This window comes from Lissotriton vulgaris, chromosome 3_2 (assembly GCF_964263255.1).
Source record: "Lissotriton vulgaris chromosome 3_2, aLisVul1.2, whole genome shotgun sequence".
In the NCBI taxonomy this organism is placed as follows: Eukaryota; Metazoa; Chordata; class Amphibia; order Caudata; family Salamandridae; genus Lissotriton; species Lissotriton vulgaris.
This window is the reverse complement of record NC_141690.1, coordinates 16,565,386-16,586,394: the sequence shown is the minus strand read 5'-3', so window position 1 is coordinate 16,586,394 and position 21,009 is coordinate 16,565,386. Positions and strand designations below refer to the sequence as shown.

Here is a 21,009-nt window from a genome sequence, read left to right as displayed (position 1 = left end):
TGTATAATATTCCTAATCAAGCATGAAACAGTGTAAGGTGTCCAGAAATAGAGTTCCTGGGTGTTGAAAGAAGTGCCATGGACACGGATGACACATGCATATTACCTGTGTGATCTTTCGCAAACAAACTCTGACCTAATTTCATGGGAGAAGTTGCCAAACCAGCTGTCTTCATAGTTGGAAATCTCAGTTCTTGTTTGACTCAAATCTGTTGGTTTATGGTGGCAATTATCTTTATCTGTTCTTACACTGATTTTTGTGCTAATATTTTCCAAAAACACACAGACTCGAGCATGTTCTAAATGCTGCAGCTTTATCCGTTTCGGTCTATACGAATTTCATTCCATCTCAGGTGTACTCAGAATTCTACGTTTGTTACCTATAGAAAAGATCCATTTTAAAACGTTGTGGATTACGCACAAGATATTTTTTTCTGATCATCCTAAATGTCCGCCACTAAATTTCCGCATATGTATTCCTGACTTTAAGCTTCTCTCAGGGTCATTCCAATTCAGTGTAGTTTCTAAATGAAAGTGCTCCAGGTGAGGCAAAAGGTATTTTGGAGTGTTAAGAGATAAACTGTGGATCAAGCTTTCACTTACCATCAAAAAATCCTACACTCAGACAATTCTTGCCGCTTCAAACCTGGCTCGTTGATCAAATCTTCTAGTCACTCAATAATGATGCTGTATTTCTGTGCATGGGATTTTCTAGGCACCTACAGCTGTACTGTGTATTTTGCTATTTCTTAATACTCTTATGGAGAGAAAGATGGTTGTTAGAGCTCATTCAACCCCTGCTTTAACATGTGTGCTGCTAGACAGTCTCTCAAATTTGGCAAGACTATCAGACTGTCACCATTGAAAGCATATGGCCATGCTACTGCCATGTTTGACCCTTTTGTTTTTACCAATGCATATCGACAGTCCGGATTCATCCATGGTTTTAAAATGTTTACAGCAAATGATTTCTCAAAAATTAATGCAGCACTGAAGTTGTTTTACCCATTCATTTTGTGGTATTCAGAGTTGTTTACAGAGATCTCATTGTTGCGGATCTTTTTCTTACCTTGATTTCTGAGGGAGGGTGTGTCCTTTGTTCTGACAGATAGAATAAGTGCTCTAACGCATTCAAGTGATTTTACAATAGTTTACTGTAAATAAACATTGTGTATAATTATAATCCAAGAGTGTGGTCGCAGTTTTAAACTGCATTGTGTTATCTTGAGCCAATCACTTTATCTCACTGTGCCTCAGTTACCTTGTTTACTAAAGTGATGAGAAATTCGAAATGAGCACTTCCATTTTATAGGTAGATTTTCTGCAATGTCATGTCGACGTCACACATTTTATTGAATGATGCTTTAGAGAAAACATATTTTAATTCTCCTTAAAAAATGCGTGGTAGATTAGCAACACTGTTTACAAACCTCGTTAATATTTCTTTCAAGTTACCTATATTTTTGGACACTTTGTATTTCGAAAACAACCAACCACTTATCTCGTGTACAAAGTTGGAGATGTGTGAAACTAATATGTTTACACGGTGAATACTTACTGTTTTCAGAGACCGGATGGGCTCCAGGATTTCTGCTATGAGATTAGGTAGATGGGTATAATCGAGGGCCACGTTTTCACTGGGGAAACCACAGAGTTTTTTGAAGAAACTGAGTCAATGCTTGAAGATGGTTTGCTGGTGAAACAGCAGCAAGCCTCCTAATGGCGTTTTGCTAATTAAAGATGTTGCAGACCTTCTTTTAATTGTTAAGTACTGCAAAGATAACAAAAATTAGAACCGTGATACATGTTTTAATCTCCATATTAGCTGTTGTGTCCAAGAATCTTCAAACACCGAGTAAGTAACCATCAGCATAAGAGAGATACTCTGTTCAGTTCCCGGTTACACACCAGGCGTCTTTATTTTGCAAATAGTCCCACCCCCAATTGTCACGAGAGTGACCACCTGTGTACAGCTCATGGGAAGGTCCACTAACACCCCTCCGGGCTACGACCATAATGGTCCACCCCACCAGTGAACACATCACATTGGCTTTAGTTACTTTTTCAGCATGATTGAGGTACAGACAATTACTCCTGCATCTCGAGAATCGCGACATGCATTCCATCAAGGGGCATTCTCGGAACATTGGCAGTCGTAACATAGTGTTGTAGAGTGGCATTAGTTACTGGTTTATCTTAAAGACTCTTGCATCATTCATGCTGAATCAATTGCAGATAGATGTAAGGAGGGCGTGCTTTCAGATTATTACAGTAATAGAGGAATTCCAGTTTTTTGAAGGAATGCCAATTGGTTGCCTTGACCATGATACTGTGGTCTCTGCTATTTTCACTGGAAGGTGTTATAAAAAACACCTGCTTTCAAAGAATCCATTTATCCATCAGGCATTTGCTTTAATATCATGATTGGCTATCTCTTGGTTAGCAGATGGAAATAAGGCATACATTTCAGATTGATTCAACAGCTCGTCCTTGATATGCGATTATAGTTAATTATTTTATGGAACACTTCTTGTCTGTAGAGGAATATAATTGCAGGGTAATGAAAATGAGAAGCAAGCAGAATAGATGTATGCGTATTGTTGCTCGATTGATTGTTCCAACTTTTCGTTTCTGACTTGCCAGCCTAGGAAACACATTTAATTTCCCTGAGAGGATGAAATGCAGTATGTTACATTGTCAAAGTCACATGCAATTCAATTCAATTCAAAACTTTATTTCGTTTTTTTTTCTAAACCATAAAAGTGCATAATAAAAGTACATCACATTACAGTTTAAAAATCATCGTCACAGCAAAAAGATTTTTGATAACGAACTAGGCCCTATGTCATGAATGGGGAGAGGTTTACACAATTCATCAAAAATTTCTAAAATCGTTAAAAAGGAATAAAAAAGTATAACATATTTACATCAGGAAGAATTAGATAAGCGGGTATATACTACATTTTTAGTTCATACATTCCATTGTAATTAAAACTTACTATTCAGACGACATTAAAGAAAAAAAAGGAAAATTACTATTCAAACACCCAATCGTTGTTACTGCACACCAATTATATGTTAAAAACCTGTGTCGTCTTAAGATATTAAGTCAGCCTACATATTATCCACTAACTGCTTGCATAATGGTCTACTAAAGTTACAGTTTCAAGCCATTTTTGGCTTTATGGAGCATTACACGCATAAGAAATCTAGACAGACAAAATACTATCCATCATGCAGTGTCTGATAGGAAAATTCGTTCTGCCTGCCTATAGTGTCTTACTTTGAGGGTATTACATAAGGGTTTGATCCATCTTTCCCTCGGGATTTTGTAGGCCGGGCAGAAAAATAAAATGTGTGTAACATTTTCCTTGACCAGCGTAACGTTTTTACAGAAACTGCATTTGTCTGAGTCTTTCTCAGGAGTCTTGTTGACCCATTTGGATTTTTTAACGTTGGTCTGTAGGACCCCATATCTAAATTTGAGGTATAATGACTTTGCCACCGGGGGTAAACCTCATATAAAAAAGATTAAAATTTGGGCTCATCTTTGAACTGGAGGAACCTTATGGATAAGGGTCCTAAACTGCATCCTGTAGTAAAGCTTCGCGTTGATAGTCCCAGAATCGACGCTTTGCTATTTTGCTACAGGATTTCGTTAGCTCCTCTGGTTTTTCCCAATAAGTTAGTAGTCCTATTTTTTTAAACTAGGTGGCAATGTGTTTGAACCAAGGGATATCCTTTACAATACCAAAGGGCATTAGCTCTTGTAGGCTCAGTCTGTAGTGGATAAGCTCGTCAGTGGTCCAGATTTTTATCCAGTACATGAGGGGACGTAGCGCTGATAAGCTGTCAGTGCGCTTTAAGTTGATGTCCAGAAAAATAGGTACCAATGGTGTTCTTGTTGGCAACAAAGTCACATGCACAAAATGTATATTTTTGTACAGAAGGTGATAAAGGTGAAGCTTCTATATGGCAATTTAACTAAATTTACCATCTGCATGAAGCACAATGTTTGTAGTGCTGAGCATTCATTTAATAAATGCTCTTTCTGGGAGTTGTATTTTCAGGTTCTTGAATTTTACAATTTGAATGAACACTTATGATGACTGATTCATAAAAGAAAAGCTCAGGACTGTATATGCTTGTTCCCCATACACGCAACTTTTTCCCCATACACTCTCTAGAAAGTCACATGCACTTAATTGTACTAATACAGATAAATAAACAGGTATATCAAAGAATCTCAGAATGGGCTTACATGTACACTGAAATGATACATTTTGGTGAACATTCCCAAGAGGGTAAATACTTAATCCTCATGGAGCCTAAAGTATTCAATCCACCCTTGAAAGTCATAAAGCGAAAAAGGACAAGAATTGAATGAGTGTTGGCTTGTCACTCTTTTCTTCACTTTTCTTGTAGTGTCCTCAGCAGTGTGGCTAAGGAATACGCCTGCATCTTTCCAGCATCAGTTCGGTCTACATCCACTCACCGGACATCATCCATTACTCTCTCAGTCCATCCATTCCTTTGTCCATGTGTTCTTTCTGTGAGCTCTCTGTGATTGTGTGATCATCCCGTATGTTTTGTGTGTGTGCTTGTGTGTTTATTCCTCAGTGTATATGGGTGACAGTGTCTGTACATATATGACTGTTAATCTTTGTGAAAGAATACCCATCTATGTATACGCATTCCCATAAAGTGTAAATCTAGGTGCAGCGTATAACAGTGCCAATGAGAAAGGGTTTGTGGTACAAATGGGATGGAAGAGCAATGTAGTTGTAGAAGGCTAGGACATTCTTCATAATGCATCCCAGACGGCGATGTAGTGACTACAGCTACTTGTCGAAATCTTGAACCATGAGGTCAAATGTTACAAGTTGTGCGATGAGAAGCGCAAACAACCACATATATATACTACAAAACCAAGAGATTGGTGTCTGGAAGCAAGATGTTGTATTCATCCTGGTGGACTAAGACAAGTGCTTGAACAGGCATTCTGAATTCAGGTTTTGAGAATTGTGAAGGGAGAGTTGGTGTTGAACTGTAGGAGTCTACTTATGCTGTATCTTAAACACGAGCTTGCTGCCAAGGTGCAATTGGGATACGCGGTGTCTTTGCCATTAATGTACTTGAGCTCAAGGAGTTCAAGGTTTGAATTTTTGTAAATTCCATAGATTTACCACTCTAAGAAGTGGCTTGATGCGTTGAAAAACTCTAAATCCATTATTGGGATTATTGGGATTACTTCACCATTTTTTGGCTACAGGTTTCATGCTTGTACTCTACAAAGATTTGGGTACATGTAATGCCTTTTAGCTATTAGAGAATTGACTTCTGTTCTGATAGAAGCAAATGTAGTGCACGCTATAGAGCCCCTCAAGCTTGACTATCCACGTATATCAGAAAATCCCAAGTTTTGGGCCAAAGGATGGTGAACAAAAGTCTGTGTAAAGTTTTATTCCACATTCACACTCCTAAATTACATATCGCTCCCATGTATAGATATTCTTCTATTGGTTATTCTGAGCATTATTTATCCATCAATACATATTTAAAGGTATTGCTTGTCAGATAATGCTTTCTGCTTTGCGGGTTTATGGTTCGTCCAAAACTGGTCAGTGGAGCCTCTGACCTAAAATGTGTGCGTGTATTTTGTATGTATGGAGCACAAACCTAGCTAGGAAGCAATTGAGCCTTCCACATTAGATGGTAATGGGAGGGCTGGGAGACTATCTGAAAGGTCATGTAGATCAAGGGATTACACAAATTAATTTCACACGTTACAGTCAGCATTTTTAGGCACAGGGAAGATTGAGTGATTTGCTCAGACTCACACGATGTTGAGCCAAGGGCTTAGTCTCAGATCCGAACCTGGGCCCCCTGGTTCTTAAGTCGGCGGCTCTGACCACTTGGCTTCATCTCCTCCCTACATTTTATTCATGGCACCTGTATATTCGACTCCTAGCATTCCCCATTTTTCATTTCCATCCAACGGTTTTCTAATCAGACAAGCACATCTTTAGCGAGTAGGATGTCTTCCTTATCCAGTGGGAATGATAGTAATTTCCATGCCAATATATTTTCCCTTCCTCGCAATGAACTTTTTAATATAGTTTTCATATTTCGAATTAGAGAGTGATGTGACTGTTTTGAAAATCACAGCTTTGCATTTCGAAGGTGCCAGTAAAAAACATATTTGGAGAGCATACCTTAAGCACAGGAATTATATTCGGCCAAAGTGAATCCTCCGTTATAGCCTAATATTAAAAATGTAATAAACTGTATCTGTTAGGCATCTAACTGAAATCTGTATGAAACGCCTATTTACAAACCATTTGGAAGAGACCTGATCTGGCAGTTAAAGCTGGATTGTTCTTATTGGATTAGGACCAAGGCCCATTTGCATTTGGCTGGTCTCTGTTTAGAGTGGCATAGTGAGCAAAAAGGAATGGTCCGACATGTGGCCCTGAGCGTTCAGAAGTGGCTGCAGTTAATTCTAGCATTCCTTCCTTCACTTTGTTTTTTGTTGCAGTAGACACGCTATGAGAAGGGGAGCTCGGTTGTATGTTCTTACAACGATCTCCGTTGTAACGCATGCCTTTACCACGCATGCGTTACAACAGAATGATAGTTCCACGCTAATCCTTCTTCACGTATTTTCTCGTGGTGACGTCATACGTCGTAAAGAGGAAGCGGTTTCTTTTTCCGTTTCCTCTTATACGACGCCGATTGCCAGGCCATCTCGACTTGAGGTTAGTTTTATTTTTTGGGGGAGGGATTCCCCGCCTAACCCCCCCTTTTTTAATTGTACCCTTTACCACACATACCTTTACTACGTACCTCGTAGTAAACATATGCGTGGTAAAGGCTTTCGTTGTAACCACGCATGTGGTGTAGTGCATGCGTGGTTAAGGTTTTCGTGGAAACGGCCTCGTTGTAGTGGCCGTTTCCCGGGGAGCTCACTGTGCCACAGGAATAAAGCTATATCTAATTGGCGAGGCCTAAATAGCCTAAAACTGGTTTCCCATTTGGGCTTGGCTTCCCATCTGGAAGTGACCTGGGGACACATGAATCAATAGTGGAAATAGCGATTACCTAATTGTGATTTTCTGTGAATTGCAATTAGGTAATCGCTATTTCTTATTTATGAAACTCCATTAGTTTCATTTAGCGATTCTAAGCTAGTTGCAAATTGACCTACCTCACGAATATTACTGAGGTAGGTCGCAATTTGCGACCCATTGTGAATCAGTAAAATCATGGGGATGGTGTCCTGCTGAGGTCAGCAGATCACCATGTCCGTGATGGCTTTTAAATAAAGCGATCCTTTTTTTTTTTAATGCAGCCCATTTTCCTTAAAACGCCTGATTCTGCAAATTGGGCCGATTGCGACTGGTAAAATCAGTGCTTAATTTGTAAATATATAAGTGCCAGGGCCCTCCTCAGGAGGCCTCCGCAGCTTGCACCACCCATTGCCACCGTCCGCGCTGCCAGTGACAGTACCTACACATCTACAAGCCATAACACTGCAACAAGTATGACAATTCATACTTTGAAGTCCCCCAAAATAACAGGAATGACTTGGCAACAGGCATTAGTTGTTTTAAATGCATATTGAAATAATAATCAACTGTTGTTCTGCTCATCCTTAAATTACACAAACCGTGCCACCATGTGGCAGCTGTCCTAAGTGCCGGGGCTGACAATTAAGTGCCAGTGCTGAGCACTGTAAACTACTGGCTCAAATTAAGTACTGGGTAAAATGCATGCTACATGTGGCCCCTGGACTGTTCCTATTGGAACAGGGGCAGCACTGGTCTGCTTAAAGGTGGTCTCAGTCACAGTATTTGAAAATGATGTTCTGAAAGGTGGCCCAGAATGATTGAGCAACCAATGAGTCTCGTGTTTGAACCTGGTGTGAGAAGTTGGCCAGGTATATGATGCTCACTAGTTCTAGTGATCACCTTGTACCATGCCAAGCAACCCTTATGATGATTGGTTGTAAGTCAACCTTATAGACCAGCTATCCTAGTGGTAGCGTGGACAAAGCAGTCTTAGGCTAAACTCTGAAAGGCATGTGAAGCAAGCTGTTTTACCATATACAACCCCCTTGAATACCAAATGAAAGGACACCACACATATATATATTGAAAATATATATATATATTTATTAACTACAAATATCCCCTATACTCTTTATGAGCACAGAATCACAAGCGTTAAAACAAAACAGTTAAAATACACAAAAGTTGCACAATATGGATGAGGGCGGGTGGCCACTCAAACCATATATTAAGAAAGTGGTATAAGAGATACCAATCGAAAAAGAAGTAGGCCTAGGGCCTTGGGAATCGCTGGAGCTGATCGGGACTAGCAGTGACTAAGTCGGGAAAGGCCCGCGGGACTCGGGTGCAGTGTTTAAAGTGCACGCATTCACCAATGCATTGTCTATGGTGCGTAAAAGTTAGTGTTTTAGGAACCTTCCGAGTGACCGATAAGGATGAAACTTTAGACACAGACACTAGAGGTGTATACCAGTGTGGGAACACCGGCGTTGCTGAGTTACCTCACCCACAGGAAGCGGGTGCACAGGTGCGAAGTAGTGTCGGGTTTCGTCACGCAGGTCGATGGTGCTTGGAGCTGAAGATGCTGCAGGCGGCTCGATGTGAAGAGTTCCGGTGGATCCAAGGGTGGATCTGAAGTGGTGAAGACCTGAAAGCAGAGGGGACAATGTTCAAAGTCACTAGCCAGTGACTACCGTGGAACCAGATTGGAACCAGGCGATGGCGGGTGCAAACAGGTGATGAGGTGTAGCTTCTCTCAGCAGCCACGTGGACACGAAGAGGTCAAGGACGTCCAGGAGTCGATCACGAGCTGTCCCACGAAGGCTCTAGCTGATGGCGGTGTCGGCAACTTGATCGGAGCAAACAGGCCTTGGCTAATGCAAGCCACCCAGGAAGTGAAAAAGGCTGATCACTCAGACCAGCAAGGTCAGAGCGGGTGCTCCCTTTTACAGGAGCGAGGGCAAGTCTGGAGCAACCAGACCCGCAGTGTAGATTGTAGGTTTCGTCGCCAAGATGGCCGCTGACCACGTGGCAAGTGGCCGGGATGGCGCGTCGAGTGGCACGATGCAAAAGGGCCCCACGCAGATCGTGGAGATGCTGGGGGGCTGATGTTCGGTGCAAGGGCTGCTCGGTTGTGGGGCTTCTCAATCCCCAAAGCACAGCGTCGAGGGTGCCTCGGGTGCAGCGCAGTCAGCTTCTCGGGGGTCTTTCGAGATGTCCGGTGCCACGTCTCTCGGTGCCTCCACGGGTCCCTTCTTTGCAAGGACTGTGGATCGGGCGGTGAGAAGTCTGGGAGTCTGGGGCTCGTCAGGCTCTGGGTTCGGGCTCCGGCGGGAGGCGGCGGCAAAGCAGATGTCGAGTTGCTGGATGGTGCATGTGTTCACAGGGTGGCCACTCCTAGGCCACAAGGGAGATGCTCTTCAGTCTTCTGTGCAGCAGAATGTCTAAGTCCAGTCGTCTTGTTAGTGTCAAGTTGATTCAGGATGATCTGAGGTGCTATGGCACTGCTCCCACTCTTATTCCCAATCTGAGGGGTGGATCACCTGCTAGGTCCCTCCTCTGGGTGGGACCAGGAAGGGGGGCGGTTACACCCCTTTCCTTTGTCCAGCTCCTCGCCAGGCCTGGGTCTGGAAAGTCCCAGGACCGGTTTGGACTGGCTTATGCACGGGGACACCTTGTGTGCCCCGGGCATGTCTGATTCTATTCAGCCCTGTCCTACCCAATACCCAATACACAAAATCCTGTCTGGGGTGGTGCTCGCTCCTCCCAAGGCAGGAAACCCTTTGTCCAAGCCTCCCTCGCTGGAAGGACTCCCAGCAGCAGGAGGTCAGACTTGTGTCTGTGGTGGCAACTTTAACCGGGGTTAAGGCTATGTACATGTTGTGTCCCTCTAGAAGGGTGGAATGCTATCCCTGTCGACAGAACTGTCGAGGGGATAGTATTCCAAATCGTATGACACCTTACTCGACATGTTTTGATAAAGCCAAACCAAAGTTAGCATATAACCGCGAGGATTATAATGCACTTAAGAGTATATGGTATGGCAATATCCCGGAACAGCTAAGGGAGTTGTTCCCGACAGCTGCAGACAGGCTCAGCTCATGCTAGAGCACCATCTCACATGAAACCACGCACTCTGCCCCTAGGATTGCAGGGGCCTTTCATAGGAATGGCTTATAGGTTAACATGTGTCCAGTTAAGGTTAGATATAGGGATACTATATCTAAGCAAGAGGTGATTACACCAACCTACCCCAGCTGAGTGATCAGCCAGTTGTGTCAAAATATGGAGGCCAGGCCAGGGGTGGCACAATACATGCTGCAGCCCCTGGTAGGCCTTGGCTACACCTATGCCCTGGGTACCTATGGTACACTGTTACAGGGGCCTATAAGGCGAACCAGTTCCAATTGTGTATGCACCTCAGGTACATGGAGTCCATTTTAAGGAGAGGGCAATTAGCCTGGGGCTCTGAATAGTAGCATCCCAGGCCAACTATGTCAAAAACCAGCTAAACACCAGGTAAAAGGTTTGGGGGTAACCATAGTCAGATATCCACCTTCCTACACCTGGGTTCTTTGACACCCAAAGCAGGAATCAATCTTGTACTCCAGCATTCGTTACAGGCTACTTTTGTAAGCAACAAAGATGTTTCTTTTTGTGAGGAGGGTGCTGATGGAAAAGAGATCTGGAAAAGAAGGAAAACCTATGGCAAGCAACACAGAAGGATAGTTACCAAATAATCCATAGCAAACCTTTGCATTAATGACAGCAAGCCTGACATCAACCCAGCAGCTGCTCTAGTAAAATCAATAAGACCAGATTCTTTTTTTTGTACCTAGCTAACTACTTTCTTTAGTGTTTACAACTTGTCAGGTAACAGCTTTCCAACTTCAATGTGAAACAGCAGCTGTGTTGTGCCAATTCCTTGTCTGTTACCTCACTGACCACAAATTGCGTTCCCAGAAAGGAAAAGGGTTCAAAGATCAGAAAATGTACTGGGCACCAACAATAAAGTCAAAATTAGGGTCCCCATCATTTGTGCTCTGTTTCAAAACTAAGCTTTGGGTTTCATCAGACAACCTAACAAAGAAAATACTTCAACACAGTTTTACTTTTTAACTCACACCAAGAATCACACAAAGAAGGTACCTGAATATACCAGCCGTTCTTGTATGAGTATTTACACTCACAAAATGTTCTAGGTTAAATCCACCATTTGGCCTTAGGGCTTCAAGTATGCCCACAAAGTGCCCTGCTAGGGATGCTGATTGTCAAAGGAGAGCTTCCACCAGCAAACAAGCAGACTGCTGTAGTCTTCGACTGAACCAAACCGCCCTTTAATCTTCCTCAGAAGAGCCACTAAAGACGAGCCTATGACCAAGGGTTTCACGTCTCATCCCTGCAATAGCCAGATGTCCACTCCACAGGGTTGCTGGGAAATTTAGTTTTTTATTTGCTGAGCAATTAGCTAATCAGCTCCTTAGTATTGCGACATGGTCCAAAGGAACCAGCCACAGCAGGTTAACTGTGTATCCTGTTTAGACGCTGCTGGCAAAGTCCAGTCTTCAGGCACAGCTGCTGAAGCCTGATTGAGCACATACTGGGCAACCAGAGCTGGGTCATGGCGGCAGTGGCTGCACCTTCCACTATGACTTGCAGGTCTCATGTAGACCCCTGCGTGACTTGTTCAACCAACTAGAGTAACCTACCATTTCTGCAATGCAGAGTATCAAAGACATAAAGGGAAACTGCACATAGGGAGGACTACCAGCCTCAAATCCCCAAGACTTGTGGTAGATTGTTTTTGGCTCCCAGTTAATGAAGGAGTGAAGGAGAATATACCACAAGCAGTACTGTATGTCTGCAGATACCGGCTTAGGTTTCTGCGAGCCCAGAGCCATTTTCAGCTTCTATACTGATACCTACATAGTAATACAACATTAATCATTTGTCTGAGGAACACACACTGTAGAATATCTCTTATGTATGGTGGGATTAAGACCTATGTAGCTTGAATAACCATGGTGTTCCATTTCTGAGAAGATGTCTCAAACGTGGCATGTGAAAGGAACCCACCACATCCCAGAAGACCAACTACACGCAAACCTCGCTCTCAGCCCACCCACCGAGCCCTCAAACACCGACGACTCTGCCGACAGCCTCAGACGCTGGATCGAGGACTGCGCCAACACCTTCGCCCCGCTGAAGAAACCCCCCCACAGAAACACCACTAAGAGGGTCAGCTGGTTCACCCCAGAACTCCTAGCCTCCAAGCAAGCCTGCCGCAAACTAGAGAAGAAAAGGCACAATGAACAAACTCCGGACAGCCACGCAGCACACAAGGACTCCATCCCCAACCACCACCACCTCATTAGAGCAGACATGAGGACCTTCTTCAAAGACCACCTCGACAACAACGCACACAATAGCGAGGAGCTCTTGAACATCGTGAAGGAACTCTCCATCCCCAGCCCCAACACCAACAACATCCTGCCGTCGCAAGCCCTGTGCGACTCCCTCGCCACCTTCTTCCACCGCAAGATAGCAGACATCCATGACAGCTTAAACACACAGAGAGCCCTAACAGACAGCAACACAACAGACTCTTTGCACACCATTGACCACTACCCACCCCCTGCTAGCCTGGGCCAGCGTGAGCATCGATGACACCATCAAGACCATGCGCACAATCCACTCCGGCTCTCCGTCAGAACCATTCTCGCACCATGTCTTCAACAGAGCAGCAGCTCCATCGCACCCCACCTGCGCAACATCATCAATCTGTCCCTCGAGACCACGACCTTCCTAGAGGTCTGGAAACACGCCGAGATCAGCGCCCTACTCAAAAAACCTAAGGCAGACCCAAAAGACCTCAAGAACTTCTGGCCCATCTCTCTGCTCCCCTTCGCGGCCAAGGTCATCGAGAAAACCGTCAACAGACAGCTAACCCGATACCTCGAAGAAAACAGAATCCTGGACCCTTCCCAGTCAGGGTTCCACAGCACCGAGACTGCCCTCATCGCCGTCACCAATGACATCAGAACCCTGATGGACAATGGCGAGACCGCAGCACTCATCCTCCTAGACCTCTCTGACGCCTTCGACACGGTCTGCCACCGCACACTACGTGCACGCCTCTACACCGCAGGGATCCGAGACAAAGCTCTGGATTGAACCACCTCCTTCCTCTCCGGCAGAACCCAGAGCGTCCGCTCCAAAGCCTTCAAGATCATCTGAGGCGTACCCCAGGGATCCTCCCTCAGCCCGACGCTGTTTAACATTTACATGGCCTGCTCGCACATGTAGCCCGACAGCACGACCTCGACATAATCTCATACGCCGACGACACTCAGCTGATCCTCTCCCTCACCAAGGACCCCATCACCGCCAAAGCCAACTTCCACGAAGGAATGAAGGCCGTCGCCGACTGGATGAAGACCAGCTGTCTAAAGCTGAACTCTGACAAAATAGAGGTCCTCATCCTCGCCTCCAACCCTTTCGCCTGGGACAACTCCTGGTGGCCGACGACACTGGGGGCAACCCCGACACCCACCGACCACGCATGCAACCTGGGAATCATCCTCGACTCAACGCTCTCAATAACCAAGCAAGTCAACGCCTTTTCCTCCTCCTGCTTAAACACCCTCCGCATGCTCCGCAAGATCTACAGATGGATCCCGACAGATACAAGAAAGACAGTCACCCAGGCCCTTGTCAGCAGCAGACTCGACTACAGAAAGGCCCTCTACGCGGGAGCCCCGACCAAGCTCATCAAACGACTACAGCGCATCCAAAACTCCTCGGCACCACTGATCCTTGACATACCACACCACGGCCACATCACCCCCCACCTGAGAAACCTGCACTGGCTCCCCATCAACAAGAGGATATCCTTGAAGCTCCTCACCCACACACACAAGGCACTCCACAAGACCGTCCCAGCCTACCTCAACAGACTGCTCTCCTTCTACATCCCCAACCGCCAGCTACGCTCCGCCGACCTCTCCCGCGTATCCGAAGAACAACCATTGGAGGGAGATCCTTCTCCCACCTCGCTGCCAAGACATGGAACACCCTCCCACTGAGCCTGCGGCAGACCCAAGACCAGCTGACCTTCAGGAGGATACTCAAGACCTGGCTGTTCGATCAGTAGCGCCCCTCCTCCCCCCCCCCCCCCACCCCCACCCCTTACACACAGTGCCTTGAGACCCTTGCAGGTATGTAGTGCGCTTTACAAATGATTGTTTGCTTGATTGAGCAAGATTTGAAACTTGAGGAGGAGTAGTGGTACATGACGGTTGGAAGAACATCCCGTTTCTATCAAGGTACTTTTCTCCAACAACGACCTGGAAGAAATGCACCGGGAGCCTCATCTGACTCCAGCAAAAGCTGGGGTGTGACCTGCAAAGCAAGGTCCTTATTGGAGTAAAAAACCTAAGGGTATGAAGTGATGCAGACCTGTCTACCACGAAGAAGGGCCACTAGTCGAGAGGCAGGAGGGTTGGACCTGAACACGAGCTCAGTACTCCCTTTTCATTCAAAATGGAAACGCAAACCTCTGACATTGCAGGCTGTAGGGGGGTTATGGGCTTTACTTCACCTTATCTTCTTTGCAAAGCAAGGGGTACTCTGTCAGTAAGACATGGTGGACAGGTGAAGGGGGGTGGATTGGTGCTCGACCCAGTAGGAACCCCACTTTGAGGTCCAGGGTTGCCCTGAAATGTTTGAAAAGATCTGGGGTAAATGGCTCAACCTATTGTCTTGATTGTTGTGTGTATTCATATCTATCCTGTTAGACTTATACAGGGGCCTAATTTAGGACCCGATGCTCAGGTCTATGTCATCGCCTTTTACTGTGTATGGTCCTTGAGGTAATGTGGTTGATTTTGCTGTCAATGCAAATGTTTGTCTTCAGCTAAATATCAATAAACTTGATTATCAAAAAAAAAAAAGACATGGAGGACAGGCGCCCATTGCCCCAATTAAAAGGAGTATTAGGAAAACATCTGGTACCAGTACACAGTGCCCCAGCTGGACAATATAGCACCAAGAGCATTACATTTTATCACAGTGAACATTCCCATGGAGTGTCAGGCGATACATATATCTATAAACCAGCCTTCTAGGCCCATTCCCCTAAACAATGATTTAAGAAACCTGGCTTGGTCGCTGGATGTCAACCCAAGAGTGAAGTCGTAGCAGAGACTTCCAAAAGTAAGAAAATAATGGGGTACAAAAAAAGCTGTAGAAAGAAGGAAGGTGAAAGTTGATAAATAGCACCATTTAACTCGGATTCTGATTAAGGGAAACTGACAAACTTCCGAATGAAAAGAAAGGTATTTATGTCTTCGTGATCAGGGAGAGGGACTAAACATTTTATTAAGTCAAAAGGAATAGTGCCCTTGCCAGCTCCAGGATCGTGTTATGCCAGACTCTCATAAACAAGAAATAACGTCTGACATCTTAAATATCCTCCTATTGGGTATAGGTTTTCAGTTATTAAATCCAAATGGGGCAATATGTTTGTATATTTAGGACATGATACTCGGATGATATTCAGACAACTATATTCTGATTCCACACCAGGCACACGGTAACCCTATATTATCAGGAATGAAAATATTGTAATAACAGCTGCACTATCCTTTTTGTGCAGAAGAGAAATATATAACCAAGAAACCTTATTTAGCATTGTTATTACTATAATAGTAGTATAATGTTTTCTAGCCTTGTTTATTGAAGAACCGACACAAATTAAATTGGGGTGTGAAATGTTGACAAAGATTTATACCACACCAGTTGCATTGCACCAAAATCTTTTAAAAGTCGTCATTGGTATTTCATGAATTATATTACCATTTTACTGGGTCTAATATTGAGACTGGCTCTGATGGAATTGTAGGTGATCTTCAAGTCACCAGTTATGCTAAAATGCTTTCCCCATTAGTATCCATATTTTTCTTATTTTATTGCCTCGTTTCTAATTATCAGAATAAACATACATAAACTCCTGCGGCTAACTGGTAAACATCTGACCAGACAACTCACCTTGCCCAGCTAGTTTCACTTAAAGATGTAAAGAAATGTTCTACCACAGACATTTTTATTTTACTTTTCATGATTGTTTTTGCACTGAACTGCCTTGCCATGTGTAATTGTTTTTATGATCACATTTTTTAAGCGGTGTACTACATATCTGCATTTCCTCCATCATGAATTCCTCGGGAGAACATCAAAGTCCATTGAATTGTGCAATTACCATTAGACATTGCCTGTCTGAAACTTGATGTACAATACGTCAATGTTAAACTGGCCTACTGTATAATCCAGAATGATTAACAATCTACAAGTGCGTGTATGAGATGGCATTCTTATCAGTTCAACAATGGATTGGACTCGCTTTGGAGTTGTATTCAATTCTTTCTGATGCTTTGGTATCATATGTAGATGTCTTATCCGCACTAAAAGTCTTCTTTCGTTTTAGGTAGCTCATGGGAAGATTCAAAGTCTGGAATCCTCAGTGGACAATTTCAGGAGCTCTGAAAGCAAATTGAAGCATTCGCTCCTTGCTTTGGAACTTGAGCGGTCAGCACTGCTGAGTAGAGTAGAAGAACTGCGTAGTCAGATCCAAACTCTTACACTTCAAGGAATAAATCAACGGAAGACCAGTAATTGACCGCTGATAATATGGGAGTTATGACTTCCTTACGAACTACATAAGGGAGGACAGTTCTTTCAGTTACTTCCTCGAAATGTACTCTCCCCATTATTTTTACCCTGTCTTCAGAAATTGGCCAGTGGAGTGATCTCATAATGATTCCCCTCCTAAGACACTTGTTTGCAACAGGGATGACTTTTGGTGGTCTGCAAGAACGACATCATTTAACAATAAGGATTGTGCACACGCATTCAGTGCTAGAGCGTGTCCCATGCTGTCCTGCTGCCTTTTACATTTTATTTAAGATATTTTATTTGACCCTTATTAAGAGTTGACCACATTTCATTGTTTTTAAGTTCACGATTAGATATAATTGCAACAAATGGTGTGTTATTTTACTGACTTTACAAAATATTGACTTATATTTTTTAACGTGTTGTTGGTTTGTGTTTTTTATGGCCAGATACTAAGAAATCTCTCTTCTTAATGCAGCAGTATGTGTTCTGAGCAGTAATGGTGGCTCCAGTTGCTGAGTCATGCCCAATATATATTTTTAGCCTTTAATATGTCTTTGCAATGCTGGAAGCATTGCAACTATGATAAATGTGACACTTATAATATTTAATTAATCTGTTTTCCTTTCGAATTTTCATGAACTTCGAATGTGTCAAGTTTTTTAATGTTGAATATATTGATGCAAAAAATATAACAAATATCTACTTCCTTGTTCCTGCACAGTACTTCATAGATTAATTAATTCCTGCAGAATAATTCATAGATTCGTTCACAACTTCTTTAATTTGGTAGCAATTTTTAAATGTAAAGAGGCATTTCAGTTATTTTACCTCTCTGACATTATAACTAAGATAGTTTGGACAAAGTATATTTCACAAAACCAACATAAACTAATTCACTTTTAAGAAAGTGTCGAGAACTTTTTCAGACAAATCTATTTGCACTACTTTAGTACTGTGACCTCGGTTTTGATCACAAAGGTCTGTGTATCTGTCTAATGGGAATGCAATATCCTTATTATCTCTTCATTGTAAAAAAAACTATTTTATTTTTGCAAAATGAGTCTGTCGAACCTCAGATATACGTAAAGGATCATGAAACAGTTTTATGCCACATTTTTTTCTCTACAGATCTCGTCACCATTCATAGACTACTTTAAGAAGACTTCAAATGATGTATTATGTAGTATCTCTTATTCAAAAACTCTGGTACGCTTATCGGCTTAATTGTATGTGGCCTCTCCTTACACACTCTTTAATTTACATGTGAAGGTAGGCTTTATTTATGATTTTTTTTACACATATATAGGAGTTATTTTACATTTATACCAGACAACAAATTATATTCTCTTGAAAAGGGCTTATATTTTATCACATGATGTATTCTTAAAGATTGATTTTGAGAGCCCTTGATCAACACTTTAAACTTTAGAGCCGTACTGGACAGCTTGAACCATCATTCTGTATCTCACAAATGATTGACTGTGGATAATGCATAACAGCACACTCTTTTAAAGGTGCTTTGGTTTGCCTTGAATCATGAATTAGATAATCCTTATTAAACAGCAGGTGCCTTGAAAAGGAAGTGCCTGCTCAATAAACTAGCTTTTCTTAGTTATCAAGTGTGTACAGATTTGTTTGATAACTCTACTCTTCTCGTGGCAGAAAAAGCAATTGTAGGGTCTTGTCAGGGCCTACACCAGTATCATTCTGAAGGTACTCAGGAGCTGCCATTTTACAGAAATGCCTGACTAGTCACTCTTTGCCAGGGTCTCTGGGCTCTACTATGTGTACACGTCCTATTCATGTCATTGTCGGAAATTAGTGACAGGCAAAGTGTTTTACATTTTACTTAGAATTGTCTATTTCAATCATTTTGACATCCCGAAATATGCAAACTAGTTAGACCCCCCCCCGCCCCCCCCAGTGAATCGGGTGTCGTTTACTTTTTACTAGACTTTTTATTATACTTGAGTAAGAGCTATTTTTGTCTCTGTGAGTATTATCATCTACAAGACAGCTCTGAGGAGAAATTATGTGTTTACTTATCTTCCTGTTTGCTGTTCACGTGCAATTATTAAATTTACATTTGGTAAGAAAATGTTTTGGCCAAGAAAACCCCATCCCTAAAATGTCCTTAAAACTCTGACATGTTGGTTTATAGTTAATTTACTGTTCTGTATTGCACATTTTTTTTTTAAAGGAATGACGCCAAAATCCCCTTGGTTTAAAGTTCATTTTAAATTTTTTTGTGTAAATATCTTACTGTGCATGGCAACAAACGCGCTTTTATTGGTAGTATGAGTGAAATCTGTCCTACTATGCAGAGAATTGTGTGGAATGTGCCTCGGTATTTTGAATCCTCAGGAACAGTTAAAGAGTGATGAGAAAGAGTAACAACTTGAGCAAAGGTTAATTAAACTAAATAAATTGGTTATTATGCGGATGCTCCCCCACAAACAGAGGTTGTTAGACCAATCGCATTTCAAATTTTCTTTGCAGATGTTCCTTGTGTCGCTTTTCGGAAAATATTAGATGACCTGAAGGTTGTTGAGATATTACAAAGTGTATAAAAATTGTTTATGCTGAATCGGCCTTATTCTCATGCAAATCATGCCAAATCCTTTTAAACTGGCTGACTCAAGGAACCATGGTACATGTAAAACCTCATTTATGGGCAGGCACATTGAAAATGATCTCAATCTTTAGAAAAACTATTTTACTGTAGCAAAACAGCATTAAATTATATTTTGCTTTCAAGTCTGATGATTATCTTCTTTTTATCTGTCCTGGGGCCAGCAGTTGAAGATACTTTATGTGGATATTTATTCCTGATAAATACTGTTTCTTTAAAAAAGACATTGTTTGCACACTGTATACACACACAACTTCTGTCCACGCTTTACAAAGGATTTGTGGTACTAAATGGGCTGCTGTCAGGAAATCTGGGTACCAGCTTATGAGGAAGAGAGGTCACAGACTTCTTGTGAGCTGTGACTGAACCCCCACCAGACACAAACAAGTTTATCCATAAATGTAAAGTTTCTGTGACGAATCCCTGACTTACAGTTTGTAACTTGCACAACTGGAAGATACTCGTCAGGGAAAATGCACATGATATAAGTGCAATAGGCTTGTATTATATAAAGTGCTAGGCATGTTCATCTACTTTCTGTGTCTTGGGGTACTTTGGTATTACAGAAAGAGCTGCAGACGCTTCCATGGCCCCTTCTGTAATAAAGAAAGCGCTGGTGCACATGTAGCACCATTCTAAAGTGGTGTTGCCTTATTTGCATAGGATATGACCTTAGGGTGGCCCCATGCAAATGAGGGAAACACTTTACACTATCAAGAGGTGCAAGACAGGAAAGAAAGTCCCATGGACCACCCAGACATCGCCTTGCAGGGGGTGCAGATCTCTGTTCCACCTTTGATGTACAGGTCAGATGGTGCCTGCACTTTGCCAGATGGGGCAACTGCTGAAAACAGTCATTCCTCCTTTCACTAATGTGCTGCCCGCAGGACAGTAGTGAGTTTGCATCTGGCCTGGTTGTCAGTGATTTATTTGAAATAGGGCGTACTGTCCCTGATTCCCCCTCCCCGGGAGACCCTGTAAAAGATACACCGCAGTGCAACGGACAAGGTGCTTTATCTATAATATAGCCCAAGGTAGTCAAAATTATAATACAAATAAAACCTAGCAGCTGTGAGATGAATAGCATACATTCACAAGAAGTACACTTCATTGTTTGAACTGCAGATGCTAGACACTTGGTAGCATCCAACAGAAAAGGCTACATACCGTAGCAGACTATGGCCACCCCCAAACATGTTGCACTCATAGAAATTCTAAGAAAAAAACATGCATGTCATGGTTAGCACACTATGCATGTTACATTTCACAAATGTAAATGTGTTTGTATTTATATAGCGCCTTCTACCCAGAGGTCTCGTAGCGCTGTGGAACCCTTCCTGGCTTTCCTGTGAGATGTCCACTCCTGGGCACCCCCAAGGTGAAGCCAGGCATCCGAGCGTTGCTGGGGCCGTTGTGGAGATGAAGCAAGCTGTTGCCCAGAGTCACAGAGTAGGAACCATGATTAGACTAGGCACCAAGGCGAGAATTAACAGGTCTGGGGAGATTGAGTCCAAGAGCCGCTGAGGCGGGAATTGAACCCTGGTCCCGGGCCAGACCTCTGCATCACGGTCTGCCGCTCTAACCATTATGCCACGCTTCTCCACAAAGAACTGAAAAGGCAAGTACAATTCCC

The 21,009-nt window shown here is 43.0% G+C and overlaps 1 protein-coding gene across 6 annotated transcripts in view; it reads left to right on the top strand.

The window, feature by feature from the left end:
• TBC1D1 (TBC1 domain family member 1) overlaps positions 1–19,501 on the top strand; it is a 1,125,494-nt gene extending 1,105,993 nt beyond the window's left edge. For all 6 annotated transcript variants that reach the window (XM_086963988.1, XM_086963987.1, XM_086963991.1 and 3 more), the window contains one exon: positions 16,554–19,501. In XM_086963988.1, the coding sequence (XP_086820114.1) occupies positions 16,554–16,745 (192 nt within the window). In that variant the 3' untranslated portion in view covers positions 16,746–19,501. The remainder of the gene's footprint in view (positions 1–16,553) is intronic.
• Positions 19,502–21,009: the final 1,508 nt, after the last annotated feature.